The sequence below is a fragment of the Uloborus diversus genome, unplaced genomic scaffold (assembly GCF_026930045.1).
Source record: "Uloborus diversus isolate 005 unplaced genomic scaffold, Udiv.v.3.1 scaffold_312, whole genome shotgun sequence".
In the NCBI taxonomy this organism is placed as follows: domain Eukaryota; kingdom Metazoa; phylum Arthropoda; class Arachnida; order Araneae; family Uloboridae; genus Uloborus; species Uloborus diversus.
In genome coordinates this window covers 50,440-76,160 of record NW_026558475.1, presented here as the reverse complement: position 1 = coordinate 76,160, position 25,721 = coordinate 50,440, and the positions used below count along the sequence as shown (strand labels likewise).

General features: G+C 35.6%; 1 protein-coding gene across 3 annotated transcripts in view; it reads right to left on the bottom strand.

The window, feature by feature from the left end:
- LOC129233289 (phosphoserine phosphatase-like) overlaps positions 1-25,721 on the bottom strand; it is an 83,883-nt gene that overhangs the window by 31,994 nt on the left and 26,168 nt on the right. Inside the window, exon 1 of one of the 3 annotated variants that reach the window (XM_054867336.1) lies at positions 1,882-2,032. The exons of 1 other annotated variant lie outside the window; for it this stretch is intronic. In XM_054867336.1, coding sequence (XP_054723311.1) covers positions 1,882-1,923 — 42 coding nt within the window. In that variant the 5' untranslated portion in view covers positions 1,924-2,032. Of the gene's footprint in view, positions 1-1,592; positions 1,737-1,881; positions 2,033-25,721 lie in introns of those variants that run through there. One more of the 3 variants, XM_054867338.1, reaches the window with a different exon arrangement.

Sequence of the window (25,721 nt, the reverse complement as noted above, 5' to 3'; positions counted from 1 at the left end):
AAAAATGAAGGTTACGGTAGAAAAGGATGTTCACTAAAGGTTGCTACGAAACTCATAGGAATCTGGGGTTTAGGGGCATGTAGATAAGGCGTTGTTCCGTTCTGTAGTTCTTCTATTTCCTCAAGTTTATTTCGAGTCTTAGTTGTAACCAGTACCACTGTAGTCAGGGCCGGATTTAGAAGTGTGGAGGCCCCCGGGGCAACGAAGGTTTGGAGGCCCCTAATCAAGGTTCAAAAAGATCATCATATTTTTGAAAATATCCGATACTTTGATATATATCCGAAAATTTTGATATATATGTATGTTTCCGATATTTTCGATCAGCACTTTAATAGTAAATACATCCCCTGACCTGTAAAAATTAGTATATTTTGTAAAATTTTTATTGTGGGGGGCCCCTTTGTTGTGGAGGCCCCTGGGCAGTAGCCCCGCTTGCCCTCCCCTAAATCCGGCGTGACTGTAGTTTCAAGCTATCCCTTTTATCTGTTGATTATCATTCTTCGTATTTTTAACTTCAGTCAAAATCAATCATGTTAAGTAGATAATTTTTTAACTTTTCTCTCAATTACATTGTCAAAACGAAAATCTCCTAATGTTGCGGATCAAGTTGAATTGCCGAAGAATGAAGATGTATGAAGGAGTGAAAATGTAATTTCTGTTAATTTTTTAGTTATTAATTTTCATTTAATCTGATGCTCGTATAAATTACAAATAGGGTTTCTTACACGAAAATTAGATTCAATTTTAATCTTTTAAGAGATTTTTATGATAAAATAAGATCGTTTTCATACATCGAAATTTCTATATATCGAATATTTTCCCGTCAATTTGCTACTCCGATATATGGAGGTACGACTGTGTATATATATATATATATATATATATATATATATATATATATATATATATATATATATATATATATATTTTTATCCAAAAGATTAAAATTACCTAGCAAAGTAATATGCTCTTGTTGACATTTAAAAAAAATGATAATACTTGAACTTATTGAAACAAAGTAATAATAAATAAATCTTCAATTATATATAGATATTAATATTTCTCCAGAATAATTTAAACAAAAAATTAATATTCAGATAAAAACAGTAAAAGAATAGTGGTTGTTGTCAATGTTATTGTTAAATGTGTCACAAATGGCATTGCAAATTAAAAAAGAAATAACACTAGTAACTTTTGTTGGATTACAACACAAAATAATATTACATGCATGGCAGAAATTCGTACAAATCTTAAATACTTGAACATTTGAGAGATTGAAAACTTGCTCCCGAATTAAAAACTTTAATAAATTAATCATAATTAAGGTTCACCATAGTTTCACAGAATAGGAAAAATCAAGCATGCATTGAAATCGCTATACGAAAATGCACATAACACACATTCTCATTTAATTTGAGGACAATGGCATCGTTTTACTTGCATTAAAATGCAGCAAAATATTCAAGATCAGTGAAAAGTTTTGAAAATTTCATCCAAAACAATACAAACTATAAATAATTTCAAAAATAATGAATTAAAAACTTTTGTTTAAAAGGAACAGATTTAGAAATTGCATAAATAAGTTGACATACTTAAATATCGAAGTCTGACTCATTCGAGTCATAAGGTGAAACACGTTCCAGCAGTGAAAATTGTGAACTAATGAGAAATCCCATAGCAACAGAATTTTATACCCGGCATTTCCCCTCATAGTACCACTACACTGTAATATAATCAATAACTAGTTGAGGTTCATCATACGATCGAATTTTGTCACACCATGCTGCAAAACGGAGAAATTTTTCAAGAGAGAAAAACAAATGATGCAAGACTCTTCTTAAAAATGTGTAATCTAACGTCAAGATAAAAGAAACCACTTACAAAATTTTTAAGATACGGAAAGGAATGAGTTAAGATTTTCATTGACAGCTGTAGAAGGTTGAGACTTGAGAGAAGACGACATTAGTGTTGTTGCCAAGATCATAATTTAAAAAAATAGTTAGTTAAGGTAAAACATTTCATTCCACCCCCTATTCGCAACTCCAATAAACTATAGGGAGCGCTGCAGCTACTGTCTAATGGCGGATGAAAAATTTAAAACAAACACACGCCGTATCTTATAACTTGCTTTGACGCTTAGTGAATGACAGTAATTTTTCATCGTGTTTGTGGGAAGCTTTCTTTTCCATTCTTCTGATATTACATTACATCATAAACTGTCTGAAGCCTGTAATTTACCTCAAAGGAAACACGTGGAATGGAAGGTTTTACCTTTTTCTTCAGTGTTGTTAATCACTGCAAGGTAGCGTATTCGTGCTCTGGAGATGCGAATAGTTTATTGGAGTTGCGAATCACTCTGCATTTACAAAATAAAAAGAAAGCTTGATTTCGTGTACATCAAACTCAAATCACATTTCTAAAAAAAATTAAGCAAATATGGCAAACACATCCTCAAATGAATATAACAAAAAAGCACTTCCAAAGTTTAAAAAAAATATCCAGATATTACCAAGTTATCACCAATCAATGGTTGCGTTCGACAGGTAAGTAACCGGTTACAAATTGCAGCGTTCTATCATCTATCGGTTACCTCATCAGTTACCATTTTAAGCTGTTGATTGGTGGATTGGAGCACGTGATCATTAGCTGTCACGTGATTAACTAACCGGGCGCTACCGGTCGAGCTCGTCGAACATAAGCTATAACGTTGCTCCCAACCGTATTCCGAAATGGGAAGATTGGGCGCCGGGAACTTTGGGCGCCGAGCACTTTGGGAGCCGGGAACTTTGGGCGCCGAGCATTTTGGGCGCCGGGAGCTTTGGGCGCCGGGAACTTTGGACGCCGAGCATTTTGGGCGCCGGGAACTTTGGGCGCCGAGCATTTTGCCCAGACAGCACAGATCTTCCAATATTCGTTGTTATATCGTTGAACTGGTGCAAAACTCATGACATATCACAAACGGATATCGACGCGATGTAGATTTCCTCACGTAGTTGGGCTTTTCCAAATGTGGTTGACAAAAGTACGAAATTGGCACAGGTTTCAAAATAAATCCAAAATATGTTTGAAAGTTTACATTTATAGTATACTAGCAAAAATACCCGGCGTTGCCTGGATCAGTAATAATTATGAGAAACAATCATTACTTGCCCTTGTTTTCTGTTTTAAGCGAAAGAATTAAAAACAAACCTTTTTGACGTGTTTAAAAATCGAACTTCTTCCTTACTCATTAAACTAAAATAGCAATAAGTATAAAGAACAAAATAGTATTCAATTAGAAACGAAAGCAGGACATTTAAGCATATACAAATTTGAAGAATTTCTGAAATATGAAATTAAACTTTACATGTTTAAAAAAATTTATCTGTTAGTACTTTTTTTTAAATCTAAAACTTTCTCTGTATGTCTATTGATGTACGAACTGTTTTAAAAAATGTAGCCGAACGTGTTCCCCTTACACTTGCTTTAGTTATTTTGTGAAATTTCAATTTTTTTGGGCACTTGGTGCGGTTTAAAATCTTACCAAATTTGCGAGAATCATTTTGGGACACTTTTGATAATACTCCCCCTCCTTACTAATTTTTATTATAGAAATATTGTTTCCAGATGCTGAGATATTTTTGGTCAAAATAAAATGGCGTTAAACGGTTTCATCCGAAATGTTTCTAAAATAAGTAGTAAAATTTGGCGATTGTTTGAAATCGTGCAAAATGAAAAAATAATGGAAGTTTTTGTGCGGTTTATGGATTTGCCTAATTTAGTTGTTGAATTATTTTACACAGTATTTTTTTTTTTAAGTATTTTTGATTGGCGATATTTTGTTTATATGGTGAAAGCTGAGAAACATTATTACGTAGTCTTTGGGCTCAAAAACAGCGACAGTGGAAAAAACTGCCAAATGCATCAGCTACTGAAATCTTTCTGAAAAAATTCTGGCGATATTTCTGCTGGTTGGTTGGATATAGTGAGCAAGTGTCCAATCAGCATAAATAATAATAATAAACCATTAATTACATAAATTCCGTTTAAAAGTAAAATGATCAGCCAAATCCATTTATTTTTAGCCAATCTTGTGGAAAAACGTTACTTTAAGATTTGACTTGAGAAAAGCCTCAAAAAGTCAGACGAAACGCAAAACTATTCAACAATACAACAATTCTTGGGAGTTGAGATGACACACTAAATAATGACTTTGGTTGATGAAAGCCTTCGAACCTGGAACAAAAAAGCTCATAACTCGTTTTTTATACAACTTAGAAACTTCGAACAGGTGCTATCCTTCAGCAGAAAAATTGGCGCTTTCGATGGACATATAATGTTAATATGTGCACGTTTTTTTCCACCCCCATATTGGGGCATTTATGCGAAAATTGGGACTAAAATTGGAATAAAAAGGGAACTATCAATCGGATTTTTTTCGAACTGGTCTATAAACCTTCCCAGTACCAAACTAAACAAACGGTGAAAGTTTCAGCCAAATCTGCCGGGTAGTTTCTGAGATCTTAGGGAACAAATTTACCAAACTCCATTTTTATATATATAGATAGCGTATCTCTAATTTTTGTAATCATTTCGACGAGTTTTTACATGTCTGAAAACTGTTTAATCTGCTCATGCGCAACAATTTCAGTTTAGAAAAATGGCTATTTCCTGACTGTAGTATGTTCCCACGTTGTCAGTTGTCGGCTTGTGTATTGTTGCGAGCGTGAGTGTGTAAATGAATTAACGATTTCTTGTATTAACGTGAAGTAAGTAATTGCCTGCCTTTTATAAGTTTTTCTAAATTATGTTTTCTAAATTCAAGAAACAATGTTCTGATCGTCAAGAACGACGTAAAGATAGCTTTGAATTAAAAATTCTCATATTATTATTATTATTATTACTTTGTTTGTTCAGATTATTGATGGAATAAAATTTGTGAATTGTGTATACAAAAGAAATAGTTTATTGTCTACTTAAATATCAACACAAAATAGGTTATCAATGATTCATAGATTACTGGCATGTTTCTTGGAAGTATAAATCTTTAAAATTACTTTTTAAAACGCTGAAAATAGTAAACATCAGCCATTTTTCTTAAATTATTTAAATAAAATATACATATTTATTTATATTTGAAATTAATTTAAAAATTATTTCATTTATCTTGTCTTTCTTAATTATTTTATTGAGATATTCCAAATATGAATTTTATTCAAACGATTTTTTAAAAAATCTTAAGTATATTACTGTTTTAAAAAGTTTGAGGGTAAAAAAGTTTTTAAGACTTTCAAAAAGTGTGCAAACAGTCTATAAATTATTGGTAATTAATTTACCAAGATGCAATTTATGTAGACATTTCGTGACACAAACACATGAGAAAATCGTTGATAAATCCTCTGAAACAGGTTGTTAGTTCATCTAATATTAGTAGATAAATCCATTTAACCTCTAAAATCCGTTGAAAAACTCCTCCAGAGTGCAATATAACCAAAATAGAAATATCGTTGATATTTTGTAAGCATCCAAAAAACGTTGATAATTGCTCCCAAAAATGTTGAAAGTCATATCATATCTACAGCGATTTCACGTAAAATCGCTGTGCTGGGCGGACATTTTGCTATTTTATCAACCAGTTCTCTACGAATTTAAGAGGATTTCGGTACATGTGATCACGTTGATGTTACATTACTTCTACGATTTTGGGACGATTTGTGCTGTTTGGGTGGGCGCCGGGAACTTTGGGCGCCGAGCACTTTGGGCGCCAAGCACTTTGGGCGCCGAGAACTTTAGGCGCCGAGCATATTGTGCCCAGTATTCCCGGGGCCTAAAATGCTCGGCGCCCAATGTTTCCGGCGTCCAAAATGCTCGGCGCCCCAATGTTCCCGGCGGCGAATTTTGAAACGCTCTCAATGCTTACGTTACGGTAGCTACCGGTTAGTTAACCACGTGACAGCTAATGATCACGTGCTCCAATCAACTGCTTAGAACGGTAACCGGTTGATCATAGAACGCTGCGGATAGTAACCGGTCGACCGGTGAGGTTCGTCGAACGCAAGGAATGCTTGCGTTCGCCGAGCTCAACTGGTAGCTACCGGTTAATCGATCACGTGACATCTAATGATCACGCAGCGGTTAGCAACCGGTTACTCAGTTGTCGACCGGTTAGGATCGCCGAACAAAACCAATTACAGTACATTGGCGAAATGAGAAATAAAAACGAGCGCGTCCTATTAAACAGCATGGTGACCTGGATACATTAAAGCAACCCCAAGTAAAATGTAAACAGAGCCGCCCCTTTAAATTGTGAGGTAGAAATTGCAATGCGAAATATTGCTGTTTAAAGTTTTAGTTCGTTTTAATTTCACGATTTACTGTTTTTTGTGTTGTAAAATATTTCCGGTTTCGTAGGGTTTCTTCTGAATCTTTACGTCTGTATTGTTGTTATGTTTGGAACCCTTCCCCCCAACTACCAATCACTTTCGAAGTGCTCCAAATTCAGAGTTAATTACACTACAATATGAATAGCAACCCCTTCTGCATGTTTTCCGGATTTTTCGCATGCCATGAATGTAAGGGAAAAAAAACGGAAACGAACAAGTTCAAAGGGTGCAAGAATGCATTAGCCAAGTGCACTCACTTTGGCTCCCCTCCCCCCTCTAACTTAACTATCACAGGTGCTATGAGTTCAAAGTCAATTATACAATATTTGCTGCAAACTCCTTTGATAGGGAACATTTTAATATAATTAAGATTTTGGTGCAATCTGCAAATAGTTATCAATTATCAGTTCATTCAGGCAAAATTAACAAGGTCAAAAAAAAAGAAAACATTTTTTAGAGCTCTGAATATATTATTATCATTAGCATACAAATGAACTCACACCTATTAGACTATAATGATTTAGTACAGTTAAGGAGAGACACAAGCTCGGAGCATAAAACAATCGAAATGGAACAGCTTACAGTTCTTGGGGCCAATGACTACTGATTGCGAGTAGTTGGTGGTGGCCAAACGTGTCATTTTAATTTTTTCTAGGAAATGGGGGGGGGGGAGTGTGCAAAGGGCCAATACTGGTCGCTCAAATTCTCACGACCCCCACAGAGTATAGGAGCAGTGACTCAACATCTTCACACCCATCTTTTCCCCCTTTTTATTTTTTTTTATAAAACTAAAAACTGAGACAGATGAAGCTGAAATTAAATTAAATGAAAAGGATTATATTCTTTCCTGAGATAAAATGTATTTCTTAGATCATTAAATGGTAGTATTTTTTACAGATTTTCTCACGAAATTTTTATTGTTAAAAAACTTTATAAAATATCCAAAATCTTCAACATATTGTTCAGAGAAAAAAGCAATAAATTAAAACATCAACAACATAAGAGAAGCACACTCAGATTGTATTTCAGTTACTATTCTCAAGAATATAAAAAAAAATCAACAGTCAAAGAAACTCATTTTGAAACAGCATGTATTATCTACCATGTTAAATTCTGTTCTGCGTCTCTTTCAATGTGATTGCGAATGTTTACAGCAAGCAGAATTTTCCAAACATAACAACAATACAGACGTAAATTAAGATTCAGAAGAAACCCTACGAAAACGAGCACAGGTTTTTGAAAACTGCAAACTTAGATTTACATTACCCTAACTGACCCAAACAACATATTAAAAAATCAGAACTACATCGTGTTTTGCGATTTTAATATCTAATGACTGGACTATAAATTTTTAGCTCGATCAGAAGCAAAATTATCATTAAAATCTCCGGTTAAATGAAAAGGAATTGTATAATAATCTTCATTAACTAAAGCAGAACCTTCTTATGTCTAATTTAAAAGCTCTCTACAAGGAAAAATAATAATAAATTCCCAAAGTAATCTCAATTCAAAACTAACCAATAAATTTCAGGTCGTCGAGATGAAAAAAATCGGGGTGGTTTGATGATGCGTTATACGTATAGTTAATAAATATTTGTACTAAATTAAACTGTTTATTAATATTAATAAACTGATCTGTACTGCCGGGCTAAGCACAAAAACGGAATCTGCAACTGAGCTCAAAATGAGAAATCTGAAATCACTTTTTAAATTTTTATGCCTCCCTGTATTTTATTTAGATGCTACTTTTTCGGGAATTTTATTTTAATATTTCCCATTCACAAATATTCATAAAGCAATGTATTTAGGTACTGTTTGACCGTGGAATGTATGTAATTTGGCAATCTGCCAAGTAAAGACTATTCCATCTGAATTAATCTAGCAGGGGGGAAAGGGAAAATAACCGAGACCCACGTGATAACAGGCCAGACAACTCCTCCCCCCCCCCCCCGGCTTCATTACGCCACCAGTCGTCGATCTATGAACTTGGCGCGAAACTTTGAAAGCAGTGCAGTTTACAAGTAACCAGTAGTGTTGCTTGCTCTGGTTGATATAGATGAAATAGGAAATATGTAACTTCGGATGCACATTTTTGAATACAATTCTGTTGTTTTTATCTCCTCCTTTCCACGTACCGGAATGTAGAAGCAATTAAAAAATATATATATAATATAATTCTTAAGTGTCTGCTGAGTGAAAGCGAGTCAGTGATTTCCGCTTCCGAACAACCTGCATGTGAAGAAAAAAGCTGGGCGCCTCATGGAATAAATTTTAAAGTTCGGAGGTAAGTACTTTTCTCAGATAAACAAATTTACATTTTATACAGTTAAGATTACTTAAGTTTTCCTCCATTACACAAACAATTGTCAGTTTTCTTTCTTATATCTTTGTCTGTAATTTGTAATTTCAGTACACTGCTTTAATAATTGAAACGGTTAACTTGCAACTTTTTATTTCTTTATTTTTTCAACTTTGTATACGCATTTATTCGAAATGGATTTTCCAAGCTGACAATATACATATGTCAAAATTTTCTGCAAATATACTTGTTGCTATCAGAAGCAACGTAACTTGGTGTTGATATTCAGTTAATATGTAAACAAGTTTATTGAAACAGGCTTTTAACTGAACTAATCTTATATTTTCGGTTTCGATTAAATTTTTTCATACGCTAGCATGTGTTATTTTGATCTAAAAACATTCCTTGATGGACTTCCGTAGTTCTGAGGTAGAAGATTAGATTTGAACACCGGAGGTCGTGGGTTCGATACTCAAACATTTCCCCCCAACTACGCCCCTGCAATGTTATTCAAACAAGCTGGTTCTGTGCGTAAATTAAAATATATATATATGGTTTTTTTTCACTGTTGTCTTTAAGTCTTATGATATTTATGCACACATCGTGGTTAAGTTAACGGTATTCATAATTTCTGGGCTTGCGAAAGATTAATTTTGAGCAGTGGATACACAACGTGTTTTTGCCAAATGCTCTATGCTTGTTTGTTTATGCTTAAAAAGGGCAAAATGTCTTGAACAACATATTTTTTGAACTCCTTGGGTTTTTTGTTAATAAGCTTTCAGGAACTCTGAAACTGTGACATGAATTGAATTAAATGACTGTCTATAAAGTATGTTGCAAAATTTTGAACGAAATCCCCCCCCCCTCCTTCTTGTTACATGTAACGCTGTTCAACATGAGCATATTGCTATAAACAACGCGTGATGTCACTTCTTGTTATCCCCTCCCTTCCCCCTGTCACAAAACTGTCACATTGAATTCCTAAGAGACATACTCAGCAAAATGTTGATCTAAATTTAACATATATGAGGTTTTAAGTATTAAAAAAAGTTGCTAAAATGGTCATTCTATGAAAAGTTTTTTGAAAAATGTTACTTTGTCATCAATTAATGCTTTTTAAAATAATTTTTCAAAAGCCTAAAATGATGAACTATTAAAGCCCCCCCCCCCCCCCCTCCCACACACACACAAGAATTCATTAGCAGCAGAAAAAGTTGAAAATGGAAAAAAAGTCGAATTCCAAAAAAAAAAAAAGGCTGTTTAGATATTGAATACATTTTTTTGATGTACAACATACAGTATTCATGATGTTGTATAATTCATTCTTTAATTAACGTTTTTCAAGTTGAATTCCTGTGTAATTTTTCGAGAGTGCCCACCGAAGGGGGGGGGGGGGTCGGAATCATGGTCTCATAATAATGATAGCATTTCAACGGCTATAGTTATAAATAACTGTGCCCTTGAAATTTTAAGGGAGATGGAGATGTTTTTGGGGGGTTTTTTTTTTTGAAGTTTTCATAATTGAAGGGGGTAGGGCACCGTCTACTTTGGGGGATGGCACCCAAGCATTCACGTCTTTTTAAAAGCATAAATTTGCTCAGCTAAGTTAACATTAATAATCTGGTATTATGTACTTTAATTTGATGTTATGTCTTTGAAACATATTGCAGTCATGTTTCCCGTTTACTTAAGTAAAAATCTTTATTTATGTTTTAAAATTTCATTTAATTCTTATTCAAATACAATAGTAAAATTATTTTTTGTTTTGATGTAATTGTAAAATGAAAGTTCATTTATTTATTTGTATACTTCTTAAGACTTAATATTTCATTACAATATACGAGTAGTTAAAATGCGATTAGTTAAAAAAAATTTGTAATGAAAAATAAAACTGTTTATTTATCACTTTGTTTTAACATGATTGTAAAATAAAATCGTGTTTAGTTATTTGAATACTTTGTAAGACTCATAAATGTTTTTATGTAAAATACTATGAATTAAGCTCAGGGTATATTTTTATGTATGATTATCGGTTCCTTTTTATGTTTTCAAATGAAAAAGTAGAACTTTTAATGCTGCTAAAATAATAGAAGACAATAATAAATAAATATTTGGTTAAATAGTTTTATTTAACCAAATTACTAATTGAAGTGCTCACTTCGCGATATCATTGTGGATCGACAAACGATGACGTCATTTGCTAGTTGGATGGCCTTCCTATCTCGAAGGCCTCGAAATAACGATGGGATTTTGATGCCCGCGTTTTATAAGATCACTAGTGCCTTATTCATTTATTGCATTCTCTAAAATAAAATAACGGAAAACAAAAATAGTTACCATGGAAACAACAAAAAGAAAAGAAAATATTTTCATTTCGTTCAAGAACGTAAAAGCAAAATGGTAAACTCAAAACTTTGTTGTGAATAAATAAATCACTTAATTTTTACCGCGAGAATATAGATTGAATATACTTCAAATTTAAAAAATGTTGCTGAGAGAGAGCAAATTTTCATTTTTACAAAACTAAAGCTAATTAACAGAGAGGCAAAAGTGCACATCTGTAACAAATCAACTTACACCCCTATAAACTAATAGATACATCCATTTCCGCCCTTAAACCGGATATTAGCCTTTCCATGTAATCGATGGTCAAACAGTAGTATATGTTACAAAGAATCACCTAGTGACAATAATTTGGATAAAAAGTGTAGACGCGAATTATACTCATGTGCTTAGCACACCAGTATAGAACTTATATATATATATTTTTAAAGTTGAATACATATATGAATTTTTAAACCTTGTTTTTTTCCGGTATGCCGGAAAGGACCAGGAAAGGGTTGTTGAAAATCTGGTGACCTTAATATTTTGCGGCACGCCGGCAAATGGGTTAATACGGTAGTTTGTTCAAATTATGTACACCTTTTCACAGTTCAAAACCCTAAATAAAGCGAGATATTTTTAGTATAACTAATCGCAAAAATGTTTTTGTTTTGAAAATAAATTTAGAGATTTAATACTGTTTTAAAATGTTAATTGTAAAAAAATGTTATCGCCATAAACAAACCACAATGTTAAGTTTAAATCTGAAACGATAAAATTGGCGTATTATTACGACCAGGCTAGGATCTATATTCCCCCCCCCCCTCTGGCAAAATCACCAGGGACCCTAACCGCACACTTTATTGGATCCCCCCCCCCCCCACCGCCTCACCCAATAACTGACTTTTTAACGAGCGATTGTTTTAAAGTTAAAGTCAGTTTAGATTTTATTCTGTGATGCACAAATTAAATGTTTATTTATTATTTTTAAATTTCTCGGCCGTCCCTAACCCCCGCGTTGCGGAGTCTGCGGGGATGAAGTTCGTTTAAAATATGTACACCTTATCACAGCTCAAAACCCTAAATGAAGCGAGATGTTTTTAGTATAACTAATTGCAAAAATTTTTTATTTTGAAAATAAATTTAAAGATTAAGTGCTGTTTTGAATATATATTGTTTACAATGTTATTGGTATTATATTGCATTGTTAAACTCACCTTTCGATAGGAGATTGCGACGATCATCCATCTTCTATTAGTTTCATTACTTTTCTACTATCACTTAACGTTTAAAGCTGACTCAAAGAGTAAAGAAACAGAATTTCCTCGAGTATGAGCGCTTCTGTCATATGAGCCAACGAAAGGAATGCCAGACGAGAGTTGCGCCGTTACGCGTTATGTAACAAATCGGTTTACCCTCCCGTAAGAAGTTATCACTTCAAAAATAGTAATAACTAGCAAAAATACCCGGCGTTGCCTGGGTCAGTAATAATTATGAGAAAAAATCGTTACTTGCTTTTGTATTCTGGTTTAAGTGAAAGAATTTAAAACACATCTTTTTGATGTGATTAAAAATCGAGTATCTTCCTTACCCATAAAAGTAAAATAGCAATAAGTATAAAGAACAAAAAAGTATTGATTTAGAAACGAAAGCACTGTATTTAAGCATATACAAATTTCCAAAACATGAAATTATTTTTCTCATGTTTAAAAAGATTAATCTGTTGATACTTTTTTTTTTTTTTAACATGGAGTCTAAAACCTTCTCTGTATTGCTATTGAAGTTGCTCGTAATCCCCTTGTACTTGCTTTAGTTATTTTGGGAAATTTCAATCATTGTGGGCTCTTGGTGCGATTTTACCGAATTTGCGGGAATCGTTTTGCGATACCTTCGATGATGCTCCCTCCGTCTTTCCTTACTTTGTAAAACGATATGATATTAATTTTCGTTACAAAGATATAATCGTCAGAAGCTGAGATACTTTTGGTCACCATAAAATGGCGCTAAAGAGTTTCATCCGAAATGCTTCCAAAATAAGTAGTAAAATTTGGCGATTGTTTGAAATTGTGCAAGAAGGAAAATTAATGGAAGTTTTTGTGCTGTTTATGGATTTGCCTAATTTAGTTGCTGGATTATTTAACGCAGTAAAAAAAGTTTTTTAAAGATTCTTTGATTGGCGATATTTTGTTTACATGGTGAAAGCTGAGAAACATTATGACGTAGTCTTCGGCTTCAAAAACAGCGACGTCGAAAAAAAACTGCCAAATGCATCAGCTACGGAAATCTTTCTGCAAAAATTTTGGCACTCTGCTGGTTGATTGGATAATGAGTAAGTGTTCAATCAGCATAAATAATAATAAAAACCATTAATTACATTAAAGTTCCGTTTAAATGGAAAATGATCAGCCAAATCATATATTATTTGCCAATCTTGTGCAAAATCTTACTCCAAGATTTGACTTGAGAAAAGCCTTGAGCAGTCACGAAAAGCAAAGATAGTCAACAATACAACAATTGTCGCTATCGACAGGGAGTTGAGATGATACACTAAATACTGTATTGAGTTTAGGAAAGCCTTCGAACATGTAACTAAAAAGGTCATAACTCGTTTTTTATTCTACTTAGAAATTTCGAATAGGTGCCATCTCCAACAGAAAAATCAGAGCTTTCGATGGACATATAATGTAAATATGTGCAAGTATTTTTTCATCCCTATATTAGATAATTTATACTAAAATTGTATTTTATTGCTCCTCTAAGGGGGTTTAGCCCCCCATAACGGGACGAAAACTACCCTATGTGTTATTCTGATGCATAAGCTATATTATTGTAAAGTTTCATCAAAATCCGTTCAGTAGTTTTTGCGGGAAAGAGTAACAAACATCCATACATCCATACAGACAAACTTTCGCATATATAATATAGTAGTAAGATACACACAGCGCAAACGAAACACACACACACACAAAAGGACCGCTTTAACACGCAAAAGAGTAAATTATTTGAAGATGAAGGACTTCTAGACTAGACAATTAGAGGAGGTGCATCCCGCATTTTAACAGTACCACTGATCTGAGTGAATTCAGAAAGAGTATTTCAATTGCAGGAAAATTGAGCACTAAAATGAGTTCCAGGCTTAGAGACAATTAAAGAGATGCATTATGTTTTTTACTATCATTTATTTTTTATTTTGACATTTGTTCCTTGATTTCATGTTCGCAATATGTTTCCAAGCATTTTTTGAGAAATTTCACGTTTTAAAACTACCGACAGCCGGAATTGAATTTTTGGTCCAGTGTTGCAATCCCTACTTGTATCTGGCCATAAGTGGGGATTTTCCGGATCAAATCCGAATTTCGACGCTTAGCGAAATTCGTTCGAAAACGAAACCGAAACGGTATCTCAACGAGAGATTTGAGTAGTGAAGAAGTAGCTGATTTCTTTTTCACAGTGCAGTTACCATGAATGTGTGGAAAATTCTTAAAAATATTATTAAAATTAACCGTGTCTTAAAATTATTCTCTGAAACAAGGTTGTAGGCAGATACTGTAGCAACGGCAATTTTGAAATCTTTCCTTCTGTGATTTTAAAATCATTTGAGAATATAGCCAAAAACCAATCATGTCACAAAAAAGAAGTGCTAAAAAAGAAGCAAAAGGTATTGCTGATAAGATGCAAGAGCTGGAATTCATTTTTTGTGTCAAATATTTGGTACTGGAGTTTGCGATAAGTTCTGAGTGAAAATGATGTTTTTCCAAATGTGGATAAGAACTTAAAAGATGTGATGTGCAGATCTGTTTACAATATTATCTGATGAAGCGTATCTTTCAAGTCACAAATTTGACAATTATGAAAAAAAATATAAAAGAAATGAAATGTTACGTTATTAAGGCAATTGCAACTTGTTACTCTATCACAAGAGGTAGCAGAAAGTTAGTGGGAACAGCGAATTTCAAGTAAATCCCTTACATTTTCATACAGGGACGTTAACTTTAACGTATGAAGAATCCTACTTTAAGTATCAGATAATAATACTTATGCTCAGAAAGTAGAATGTATCCTATTCGCATTTTAGTTATTTAGGTTGCATCTTGCATTAGCCAAAAGAAAAACAGCATTTTCTAACAGTAGTGCGTAATTTCCTTGCAGTTTTTAACATTCTCAGCAAGAAAATGCCTCTAAGTTCCAGTTTAATTTTTAGCTTCACACATAAAATTATGTGAAAAAGTGAATTATTGATTTCTTAGTACGCATCAGTGATGTTCCTATCAAATTTTCTGTGGGTATACTCCCAGTAATAAGTTATGCACAATATGTGTATGCGATCATATACAAAATATTTCATAACATGAAAATTTTTGAAGCTTAAAGGTATACGCTAAATGTCTAAAAAAATTTGAAAGTATACGGCGTATATGGAGTATAACCCTATAGGAACACCACTGGTACGCATAAAATTTCAAATTCCATCACAGAAATTAAAAATAGATAATAAAAAAATCATAAGAGATTCTTAAAACAACTATTTATCCTTTTAAGGAGGAGAGAAATGGATTAGTTAAAAAATTTAAGTTGTTTCTCAAAAGAAAAATACATAAAGGAAACTACGTGGTGGTTTCGCAGTAAAACCTGTCTACAACGATACTGTTGGGACCTAAAAAAATATCGTAATAGACAGGTTATCGTTTGATTATTCATGCTGACATTTTGCTGGGGCCAAAAAATATTGTTATAGACAGCTTATCGTTATAGACAGTATCGTTATAGACAGGATTCACTGTAATGCTTTACCCACACATGCTTGCTTGTCTGAAACCACTGCGAAAAGCATAAAATTCTCATTATTTCGCCTTTGGAATTTCAAATGTGACGCAAGAACCATTGCATCGGATAACAACTAAAAGATGCTCAGTCGTAAAAATTACATCTGGATTTCACAGAAGATAAAATGCTTTCGTCATAAATCGATAAACATTTCCTCTTATCTACTCTGGAACTGATAGGGATTAGAGATTTCATCAATATTTGCTTTTGTTACATAAATCACTTAAAAGTTATCCCTTTAGATATAACTAGCGAACAGATTAGTCATGTGCAGACAGTTATAAAGTGTTTTTATGCATATAAAATTGTTTAATGCATAAAAATAAAATTATATATATATATATATATATATATATATATATATATATATATATATATATATATATATATATATGTAATAAATCCATGTAAAAACATAATTGCATTTAACTTAGCATCAATTCAACTGTAATTCATGTCACTAGGTTCGTTCTTATGTAAAATATTTTCGTCATTATTATTTCATTTTATTCATTTATTTATTTTGCCTATTTTGAAGTTCTACATGCATAGACAAATCGGTTCAGTTCAGGGTATCTGGTTATATAGTAGAGGAATCTGAAACTTTTCATTGCGTATTTAAATAACGGAAATCATAAAACGCATCATATCTATCTTCGAAATTTGAAGAGAAATAAATAAGCTTTGCTTTTATGAAAAGTTCTACTGAAATACTGAAAAATAAAGTGCTACATGTTTAGCTTATTTTTGTTTTCTTAGTCTCGTTGCTTAGAAGTCAATTTCATAATCATCAAATTGAGAAAAAGTAGTTAATAAAACAATTACTTTTATATTGGTCTTAAGTCTTCATTGAGGTCTTGAGATTTGTCATAGCGTTATTTGTACGGTTATTGTGACCTTTCGAGAAGCAGAATGAAGATTTGGATCTATTAAAAATGAGACTTTCTTAGATCTTCTTGAAATTGTGCTTCAGTTTGATTCATCTTAAGAATTTGAAGTTTCAGACTATGGAAATTTGAAATCCTTCTCACAGTCAGGCTCTGGTGCATTGCTGAATTTAAGGGATAGCGCCATTTATTTTCTCTCTTTGTGTATCTCCTCGGACTCCCCTGCTTGGGGAAGTCTGATTCTGGTAAATAGAAGCTAGACCTTAGCCGAGCTCATTTATGCTTTAGTTGAAAGAGGAGACATTCTTTAGTTGGCACAACGCCAAAAATGCAGCCAACCTGCTTTCGTCAACTCTACTTAAACTAAGGAGATGTTCACAAATGATGTCACGCTTTGAAGGGGGATGAGGCTTTTTGAAATTGTGACGAGGGAGAGAACAAGAAGCGTGACATAACGCAATTTTATAAGATTATGTTTGTGGAAAATAGCATGGCATGTGACAGAGGGTGAAGGGATAAAAGTGAGGAGAAAAAAAGTGTGACATCATTTATTGACAGCCCCCAATGGAATCGTTTGAACCTCAGAATCGGGAAGTCAGAGCTTGACTATATATATACTTGTCAAAAATCACCCGAAAAGAAGTTGTTCAACCAGTGGCACAAGTTCTTTGCGTTTATTATGGACCGTGAATGAATTTAACTCCAGATATTTCACATATCTATCAGAAATGTTGAACTAAATTACCTAAAATACGAGAAGTCAAAAAAAAAAAAAAAAAAAAAGTGGAACTTTTTAAGCCTATTTATAGATTTAGAAAGATGCAGCTTACGGACTTACGCGTTCTACGCGAACTTTTCTTTTTTTCAAAATTTAAGGGTTAATTTTATGACCATGCCGCTAATTTGTCTGGGTTCGTTTGTAAAGATTTTGGAGATTTATGCCTAACCTCGCAGGATTGCTTATATCTCGGTGGTAATTGCACATTAAGTTTTTCAAAGTTTATATCGACGTACAAAGCAACACAAGAAAGATTTATGGCACAAAGAGAGGAAATCACACACAGGGCACCGGTAAGAACCGAATCCACGACCTCCAGGTCCGCCGACCGCCGATAGTCAAAGCTGGCCCCTTGACCGTTTGGTCGACGGGGCCTACTCCATAAAACCTTTAGAAACTTCTCCACCCCCTTAAACTTTTTAAAAAAATTCTACTCCAATCCGAGCAGGGCCCTAGTTTCCGACTAGGCTGACAGTCTCTCTATGGCTCTTGGCTCTGATCAGTGGTGGTCTGTTCCGCCGGGATACCAGGACGTATTCCGGTGCGCCCTTCACCAAAGCGCCACCACTAGAAAGGGGAGGGGAGTTTTTTTTAGAAATCTACAAAAAAAAAAAAAAGAAAGAAAGAAAAAAAGAAAAGAAAGAAAGAAAAGAAAAGAAAAAGAAAAAGGGGAAGAAGGAAAAAAAACCCGCCTCCTCGGGGAGCCATAGAGCCTCTACAATGGCGCCGCTAAAATTTTGCAATAAGGTCGCATATAATTGGGTACTTATAAATAATAAAACCTTTCAATGTTTCGCGCCCCCCCCCCCCCCATGGCAAAATACTAGATAATCGGCTCTATATCACTATTTAAAAGAATGTTCCCAGGAAAAACTACTGTAAGCGATTTTAGACGTATTAATGTATTTGGGGCGTATTTTAGTAAGGCTCTAGGTAATGTTCCGAGAATGTTCACCTCCTTGGGAAGCCTTGAAACCTCTACAGGTTCTCTGTAAAATTTTGCAATAATGTCCGCCTTCTCTAGATGGCGAAATCTTGCTGTAGATAATCGACTCGCTATTACTATATAATAAGAATGTTCGACGGCAAAACAACAGCTGTGGGCGCTTTTAAGGTCAAAAAGCAGGAGGGGGGAATTGGGGTGAGGGAGATCAACTTCACTTTAATTTCAAGGGAAAAAAAAAATCGATTGAAGATAGCACCTAAGTCCCATCCCTTTTACTCTAACGTCTGAAACTGCGTTCTTAGGACAACAATTTCAAAATTTTTTCCGAGGGAGACTCCCCGGCCCCCCTAGCAGGTAAGGGAAATTTTCAGCTTGTCCCCCCTTCCCTCTTTAAAACAAAATATTGTAACGGATCCGGCGCGACTTTTAACTTTCTTGAAAGGACGACACAGTTCTTGATTAAAAACACAGGAAATTTATTTACACTATGTACAGGAAAGAGCGTCAACAACTGCTAAATTAATCATCAGCAATTAAACAAGTATCACTCAACACCGTAAACTCAACGGTTACACACGTATTTACTTCCAAATACGAAAACAACACAGTGAAATGCCTCGCAATAAACAGAGCTAAAACACTCTCAGTACGAATTCTCAATCGAAACTAAACTTTTTATCACGCGGGACGCTTTTATAAACATCGAAAGAAATCTCTCAAATATTCCACAACATTCCAAACGCTTCATGAAAATAGTAGGCCGTTATCAAATTTTATCAATGAACAAAAAAAGAAATAGGGGGATCGTATACTTTAGCCGAATGTATAGGGGTTGTATATTCATTACGGGAAACTATTTACAGGTTACGTTACTACAATAATTACTATTTACAGAATTTGTAACATTGCCCCCTTCCTAAGGACTGCACGTCCCGGGCAGTACAATCCCCAGAAAGGGTGCCAAACTTCTATCACAAGTTCACAAATACACACAGTAAATAATAACCAATAATGCATAGGAAACACAGTAATAACAAGAAATATTACTAAACATTAAAAGCAAAAAAATTATCTACAACTTTTATGTTATCAACCATGGTTGTTTACGTAATACTCATGAACTATGGCCATAGTATGGGGCTAACCGATCATAATGTACAACCCTAGGTTTTGCATTAGGTGATTTTTGGACCCTCACTACAACGTCATTCAGTCGGTTAAGGACTTTGTAGGGTCCATCCCAATGCGGCTGCAATTTGGGTGAAAGACCTTTCCGTCGGATGGGATTCCATAACCAAACCTTGTCGCCTTCGTTGAATTCATGTCCAGCAGACCTTGTGTCGTATCAGGTCTTCATCTTCTCCGCCGCGATTTTGATTCGCTCTCGTGCGAAGTTATGAACGTCTTCCAACCGGGCCTGTAGATCCTGGATGTACTCCTCAGGCGATGCAGGCGCATCCGGAGGACGACCGAAGACCAGATCACAAGGTAGCCGAAGCTCTCATCCGAAGAGCATCTGAGATGGGGCATATCCGGTAGTCTCGTGGACAGCACTGCGGTAGGCCAGCAGGAACAAAGGTAGCTTCTTGTCCCAATCCTGTTGATTTCTGGAGACCATAAGCAAGAGATTATTCAGGATTGTGCGGTTAAATCTCTCCACCATGCCGTCCGATTGTGGGTGTAGTGGTGTTGTCCTAGTTTTCTCAATTCCGAAAATTTGACATAGGCGCTTAAACACAGCAGAGATGAAATTCCTCCCTTGATCGGAATGAATCTGCAAAGGTGTTCCATATCTCGAGATCCAATGTTGAACTAGAGTCTCTGCTACGGTGGTAGCTTCTTGATCTGGAATGGGATACGCTTCGGGCCATTTGGTGAAATAGTCGATGGAAACAAGAATGTATTTGTTCCCATCAGCAGTTCTTGGTAGAGGACCTAGGATGTCGATCCCAATTCGTTCGAAAGGAGCTCCAACGTTGTACAGATGTAGCTTCCCTCTGCTTCTCTTCCTCGGTCCTTTACAAGCAGCGCAGGCGTCACCAGAATGGCACCACTTCTCCACGTCATCCTTCGCCTTGCTCCAGAAGAAGCGCTCCCGAACTTTATTGAGGGTTTTCAAGACACCAAAATGTAATCCAGTCGCACTACTATGTAATTTCTTTCAGAACATCTGGAATCCTTGATCGGGGAAGTAGTAACTGGCACCTAGATGTTTTGCCGTCATCAGATTCCCATTTTCGGTACAGTACGCCGTTCCTTCAATGGAGTGAGTTCCATAAAGCCCAGTATCTTTTTGTTGCAGGACTGAAGATGGAAACGTCCTGCCAGCTAGAGCGCCGACTGTCACTTTCCATGAACTCCAGAATTGGTTTTATGTCGGGGTCTTCAAGTTGATCTTTTCGAACTGGGTCGTCAATTCATGGATCAGGTTCTGATGATGTTGAAGTCACTGTCACCTGATAGGCAGTAGGGCTAGTCGTTCCATACTGTTTCTCGATTCGGGAACAATAATTGCAGTTCTCAGGACAGGGTCTCCTTGATAAAGCGTCTGCATTACCGTGAGACAACCCTTTTCGGTGCTTGATCTCCATGTCATATTCCTGGAGCCGCTGTATCCACCTGGCTATCTGACCTTCTGGATTCTTGAAGTTCAAAAGCCAAGTTAACGAGGCATGATCTGTCCGAAGCAGAAATTTTGGACCGTAGAGGTAATGATGGAAATGTTCTACAGCTTTCACTATGGCCAGTAACTCCTTTCTGGTGACGCAGTAATTTCGCTCCGACTTTGATAAGCATTTGCTCCAGTAAGCGATGACATGTTCATTGCCGTCAATTTCTTGGGATAAAACAGCTCCGATGCCCTCGTTGCTCGCATCAGTGTCCAGGATGAAGGATTTTTCAGGCTGAGGATAGGCGAGGATAGGCGTTGATGTTAAAGCCTCCTTCAGTCGTAGAAATGCATCTTCGCATTCTTTGGACCATTCAAACTTTTGCTTGCTCTCCGTCAGCTTATGCAAAGGTCGTGCAATGTTGGAAAAACCCTTTACAAACTTCCTGTAGTACGTGCAGAGCCCCAGGAAACTTCGCTGCTGATGGATGTTTTCGGGACGACTCCAACTCTTGACCGCAGATACCTTTTCTGGATCGGTTTGTACACCTTCAGAAGAGATGATGTGACCAAGGTAGTTCACTTCCCGGCGGAACAAATTACATTTGGACGGGCTTAACTTCAGATTGCCTTCCTCAAGCTTTTGCAGCACCTTCCTAAGATTTGCCAGATGTTCTTCGAAACTGCGTCCCACGATGATGATATCGTCTAAGTAGACCAGACAGGATTCGTAGGAAAGTCCTCTTAACACTGTCTCCATAAGACGCTCGAATGTTGCTGGTGCATTGCAGAGGCCGAAGGGCATCACTTTAAACTGCCATAAGCCTTGTCCAGTTGTAAACGCTGTCTTCTCCCGGTCATCAGGGTGTATCTCAACCTGCCAGTAGCCGCTCTTTAAGTCCAGGGTTGAAAACCACTTGCGTCCGGAAAGAGTGTCCAAGGTGTCGTCTACCCGTGGAAGAGGGTAACTGTCTTTCTTGGTGATTTCATTCAGCCGTCGGTAATCGACACAAAATCTGGTGGAGCCATCTTTCTTTCGGACTAAGACGATGGGAGAGGCCCAAGGACTGGATGACGGTTCGATTACATCATTCTCCTTCATCTCTTTCAGGAGGGTCTCAACCTCTTCCTTCTTGGCGAACGGTAGTCGTCTTGTATACTGTTTAATAGGGGGGTGTTCTCCAGTGTAAATCCTGTGCTGCGTTAAATTCGTACGGCCAACATCCTCCGATGTAGATGAAAACAGATGCTTGAAGTCGTCCACCAATTCTTCCGCAGCAGTTCTTTGATCTTTCGATAATGGCGCACTCCCAATTAACTTCGATGACAAGGACTCAGAAGACAGATTCTCGGGGGAATTGATTCTTCTAATGATGCAGTTTACTGGAGTACAAGTTGCTAACACTTCACCTTTCCGGATATTCCTTGGCCTTTCACTCACGTTGGCGACTCTCACAGGAATTACATCCTTAGAAAGGTCCACAAGCGTAGATGCTACCAGCACTCCTTTTAGGCTATTGCTTAGGTTAGGGGATTCAATGAGTCCAAATCGAAAACTATTGCTCTCTTCAATGGAGCCAGGTATTAATGATTCTGACCTTGAGGGAATCGATAAATCTGTTTGGGCTATTATTTGATGAGCGGATTTTACATCATTTTCAACGTTGAAGATGGCTATGTCTTCTCTCATCGAGTGCAGTTCATTAGTCTTGAAGTCAAGGGTGAAGTCGTATTTCTTTAAAAAGTCCAATCCGAGAATGAAGGGGTCCGTGATATCAGCAACGAATGCCGTATGATGGTAGGTGGCATTCCCAAACACTATTTCCAAGTCCACTTTACCCTCAATCTCAATTTTGTCACCTGTCACAGTCTGGAGACTTACACGTGGCGATGTCCACAACAGTTTCAATCCAAATTCACGAGCCACATCTGTCCTAACGATTGTCACAGCGGCTCCAGTGTCGACAATCAGTTTGCATGGATTCCCATTTACATGTGCGTAAATGAAAAGTCCATCACTGCCACTACTAGTAGAGGAAATCCGCAGAGCTCTGGTGGAGGTGATTTCTTTCCCTCGCGTAGCTTGGCGAGCCGGACAACTCCTTCGCAAGTGCCCTTCACTACCGCATTTCCAGTACTTCTGCTCTTGTTTCTTTTGGGCTGTTATGCTGTTCAGATGTCTTGCCAAGTCACCGAGTTGTCTCTCAAGTTCAGCGAGATGGGACGACCTGGAATCAGGCTAAACAGCTTCCAGAGTCCGGATGGGATGGCGATCCACCGAGACCCACGTGATAACACGCCAGACAACTCCTTTCCCCCCCGCTTCGTTACGCCACCAGTCGTCGATCAATGAACTTGGCGCGAAACTTTGAAAGCAGTGCAGTTTACAAGTAACCAGTAGTGTTGCTTGCTCTGCTTGATATAGATGAAATAGGAAATATGTAACTTCGGATGCACATTTTTGAATACAATTCTGTTGTTTTTATCTCCTCCTTTCCACGTACCGGAATGTAGAAGCAATTAATATATATATATATATAATATAATTCTTAAGTGTCTGCTGAGTGAAAGCGAGTCAGCGATTTCCGCTTCCGAACAACCTGCATGTGAAGAAAAAAGCTGGGCGCCTCATGGAATAAATTTTAAAGTTCGGAGGTAAGTACTTTTCTCAGATAAACAAATTTACATTTTATACAGTTAAGATTACTTAAGTTTTCCTCCATTACACAAACAATTGTCAGTTTTCTTTCTTATATCTTTGTCTGTAATTTGTAATTTCAGTATACTGCTTTAATAATTGAAACGGTTAACTTGCAACTTTTTATTTCTTTATTTTTTCAACTTTGTATACGCATTTATTCGAAATGGATTTTCCAAGCTGACAATATACATATGTCAAAATTTTCTGCAAATATACTTGTTGCTATCAGAAGCAACGTAACTAGGTGTTGATATTCAGTTAATATGTAAACAAGTTTATTGAAACAGGCTTTTAACTGAATTAATCTTATATTTTCGGTTTCGATTAAATTTTTTCATACGCTAGCATGTGTTATTTTGATCTAAAAACATTCCTTGATGGGCTTCCGTAGTTCGGAGGTAGAAGATTAGATTTGAACACCGGAGGTCGTGGGTTCGATACTCAAACATTTCCCCCCAACTACGCCCCTGCAATGTTATTCAAACAAGCTGGTTCTGTGCGTAAATTAAAATATATATATATGGTTTTTTTTCACTGTTGTCTTTAAGTCTTATGATATTTATGCACACATCGTGGTTAAGTTAACGGTATTCATAATTTCTGGGCTTGCGAAAGATTAATTTTGAGCAGTGGATACACAACGTGTTTTTGCCAAATGCTCTATGCTTGTTTGTTTATGCTTAAAAAGGGCAAAATGTCTTGAACTACATATTTTTTGAACTCCTTGGGTTTTCTGTTAATAAGCTTTCAGGAACTCTGAAACTGTGACATGAATTGAATTAAATGGCTGTCTATAAAGTATGTTGCAAAATTTTGAACAAATCCCCCCCCCCCTCCTTCTTGTTACATGTAACGCTGTTCAACATGAGCATATTGCTATAAACAACGCGTGATGTTATCCCCTCCCTTCCCCCTGTCACAAAACTGTCACATTGAATTCCTAAAAGACATACTCAGCAAAATGTTTATCTAAATTTAACATATATGAGGTTTTAAGTATTAAAAAAATTTGCTAAAATGGTCATTCTATGAAAAGTTTTTTGAAAAATGTTACTTTGTCATCAATTAATGCTTTTTAAAATAATTTTTCAAAAGCCTAAAATGATGAACTATTAAAGCCCCCCCCCCTCCCACACACACACAAGAATCATTAGCAGCAGAAAAAGTTGAAAATGGAAAAAAAAGCCGAATTCCAAAAAAAAAAAAAAGGGCTGTTTAGATATTGAATACATTTTTTTGATGTACAACATACAGTGTTCATGATGTTGTATAATTCATTCTTTAATTAACATTTTTCAAGTTGAATTCCTGTGTAATTTTTCGAGAGTGCCCACCGAAGGGGGGGAGGGGTCGGAATCATGGTCTCATAATAATGATAGCATTTCAACGGCTGTAGTTATAAATAACTGTGCCCTTGAAATTTTAAGGCAGATGGAGATGTTTTTGGGTTTTTTTTTTTTTTTTTTTTTTGAAGTTTTCATAATTGAAGGGGGTAGGGCACCGTCTACTTTGGGGGATGGCACCCAAGCATTCACGTCTTTTTAAAAGCATAAATTTGCTCAGCTAAGTTAACATTAATAATCTGGTATTATGTACTTTAATTTGATGTAATGTCTTTGAAACATATTGCAGTCATGTTTCCCGTTTACTTAAGTAAAAATCTTTATTTATGTTTTAAAATTTCATTTAATTCTTATTCAAATACAATAGTAAAATTATTTTTTGTTTGATGTAATTGTAAAATGAAAGTTCATTTATTTATTTGTATACTTCTTAAGACTTAATATTTCATTACAATATACTAGTTAAAATGCGATTAGTTAAAAAAAAAATTTTAATGAAAAATAAAACTGTTTATTTATCACTTTGTTTTAACATGATTGTAAAATAAAATCGTGTTTAGTTATTTGAATACTTTGTAAGACTTATAAATGTTTTTATGTAAAATACTATGAATTAAGCTCAGTGTATTTTTTTATGTATGATTATCGGTT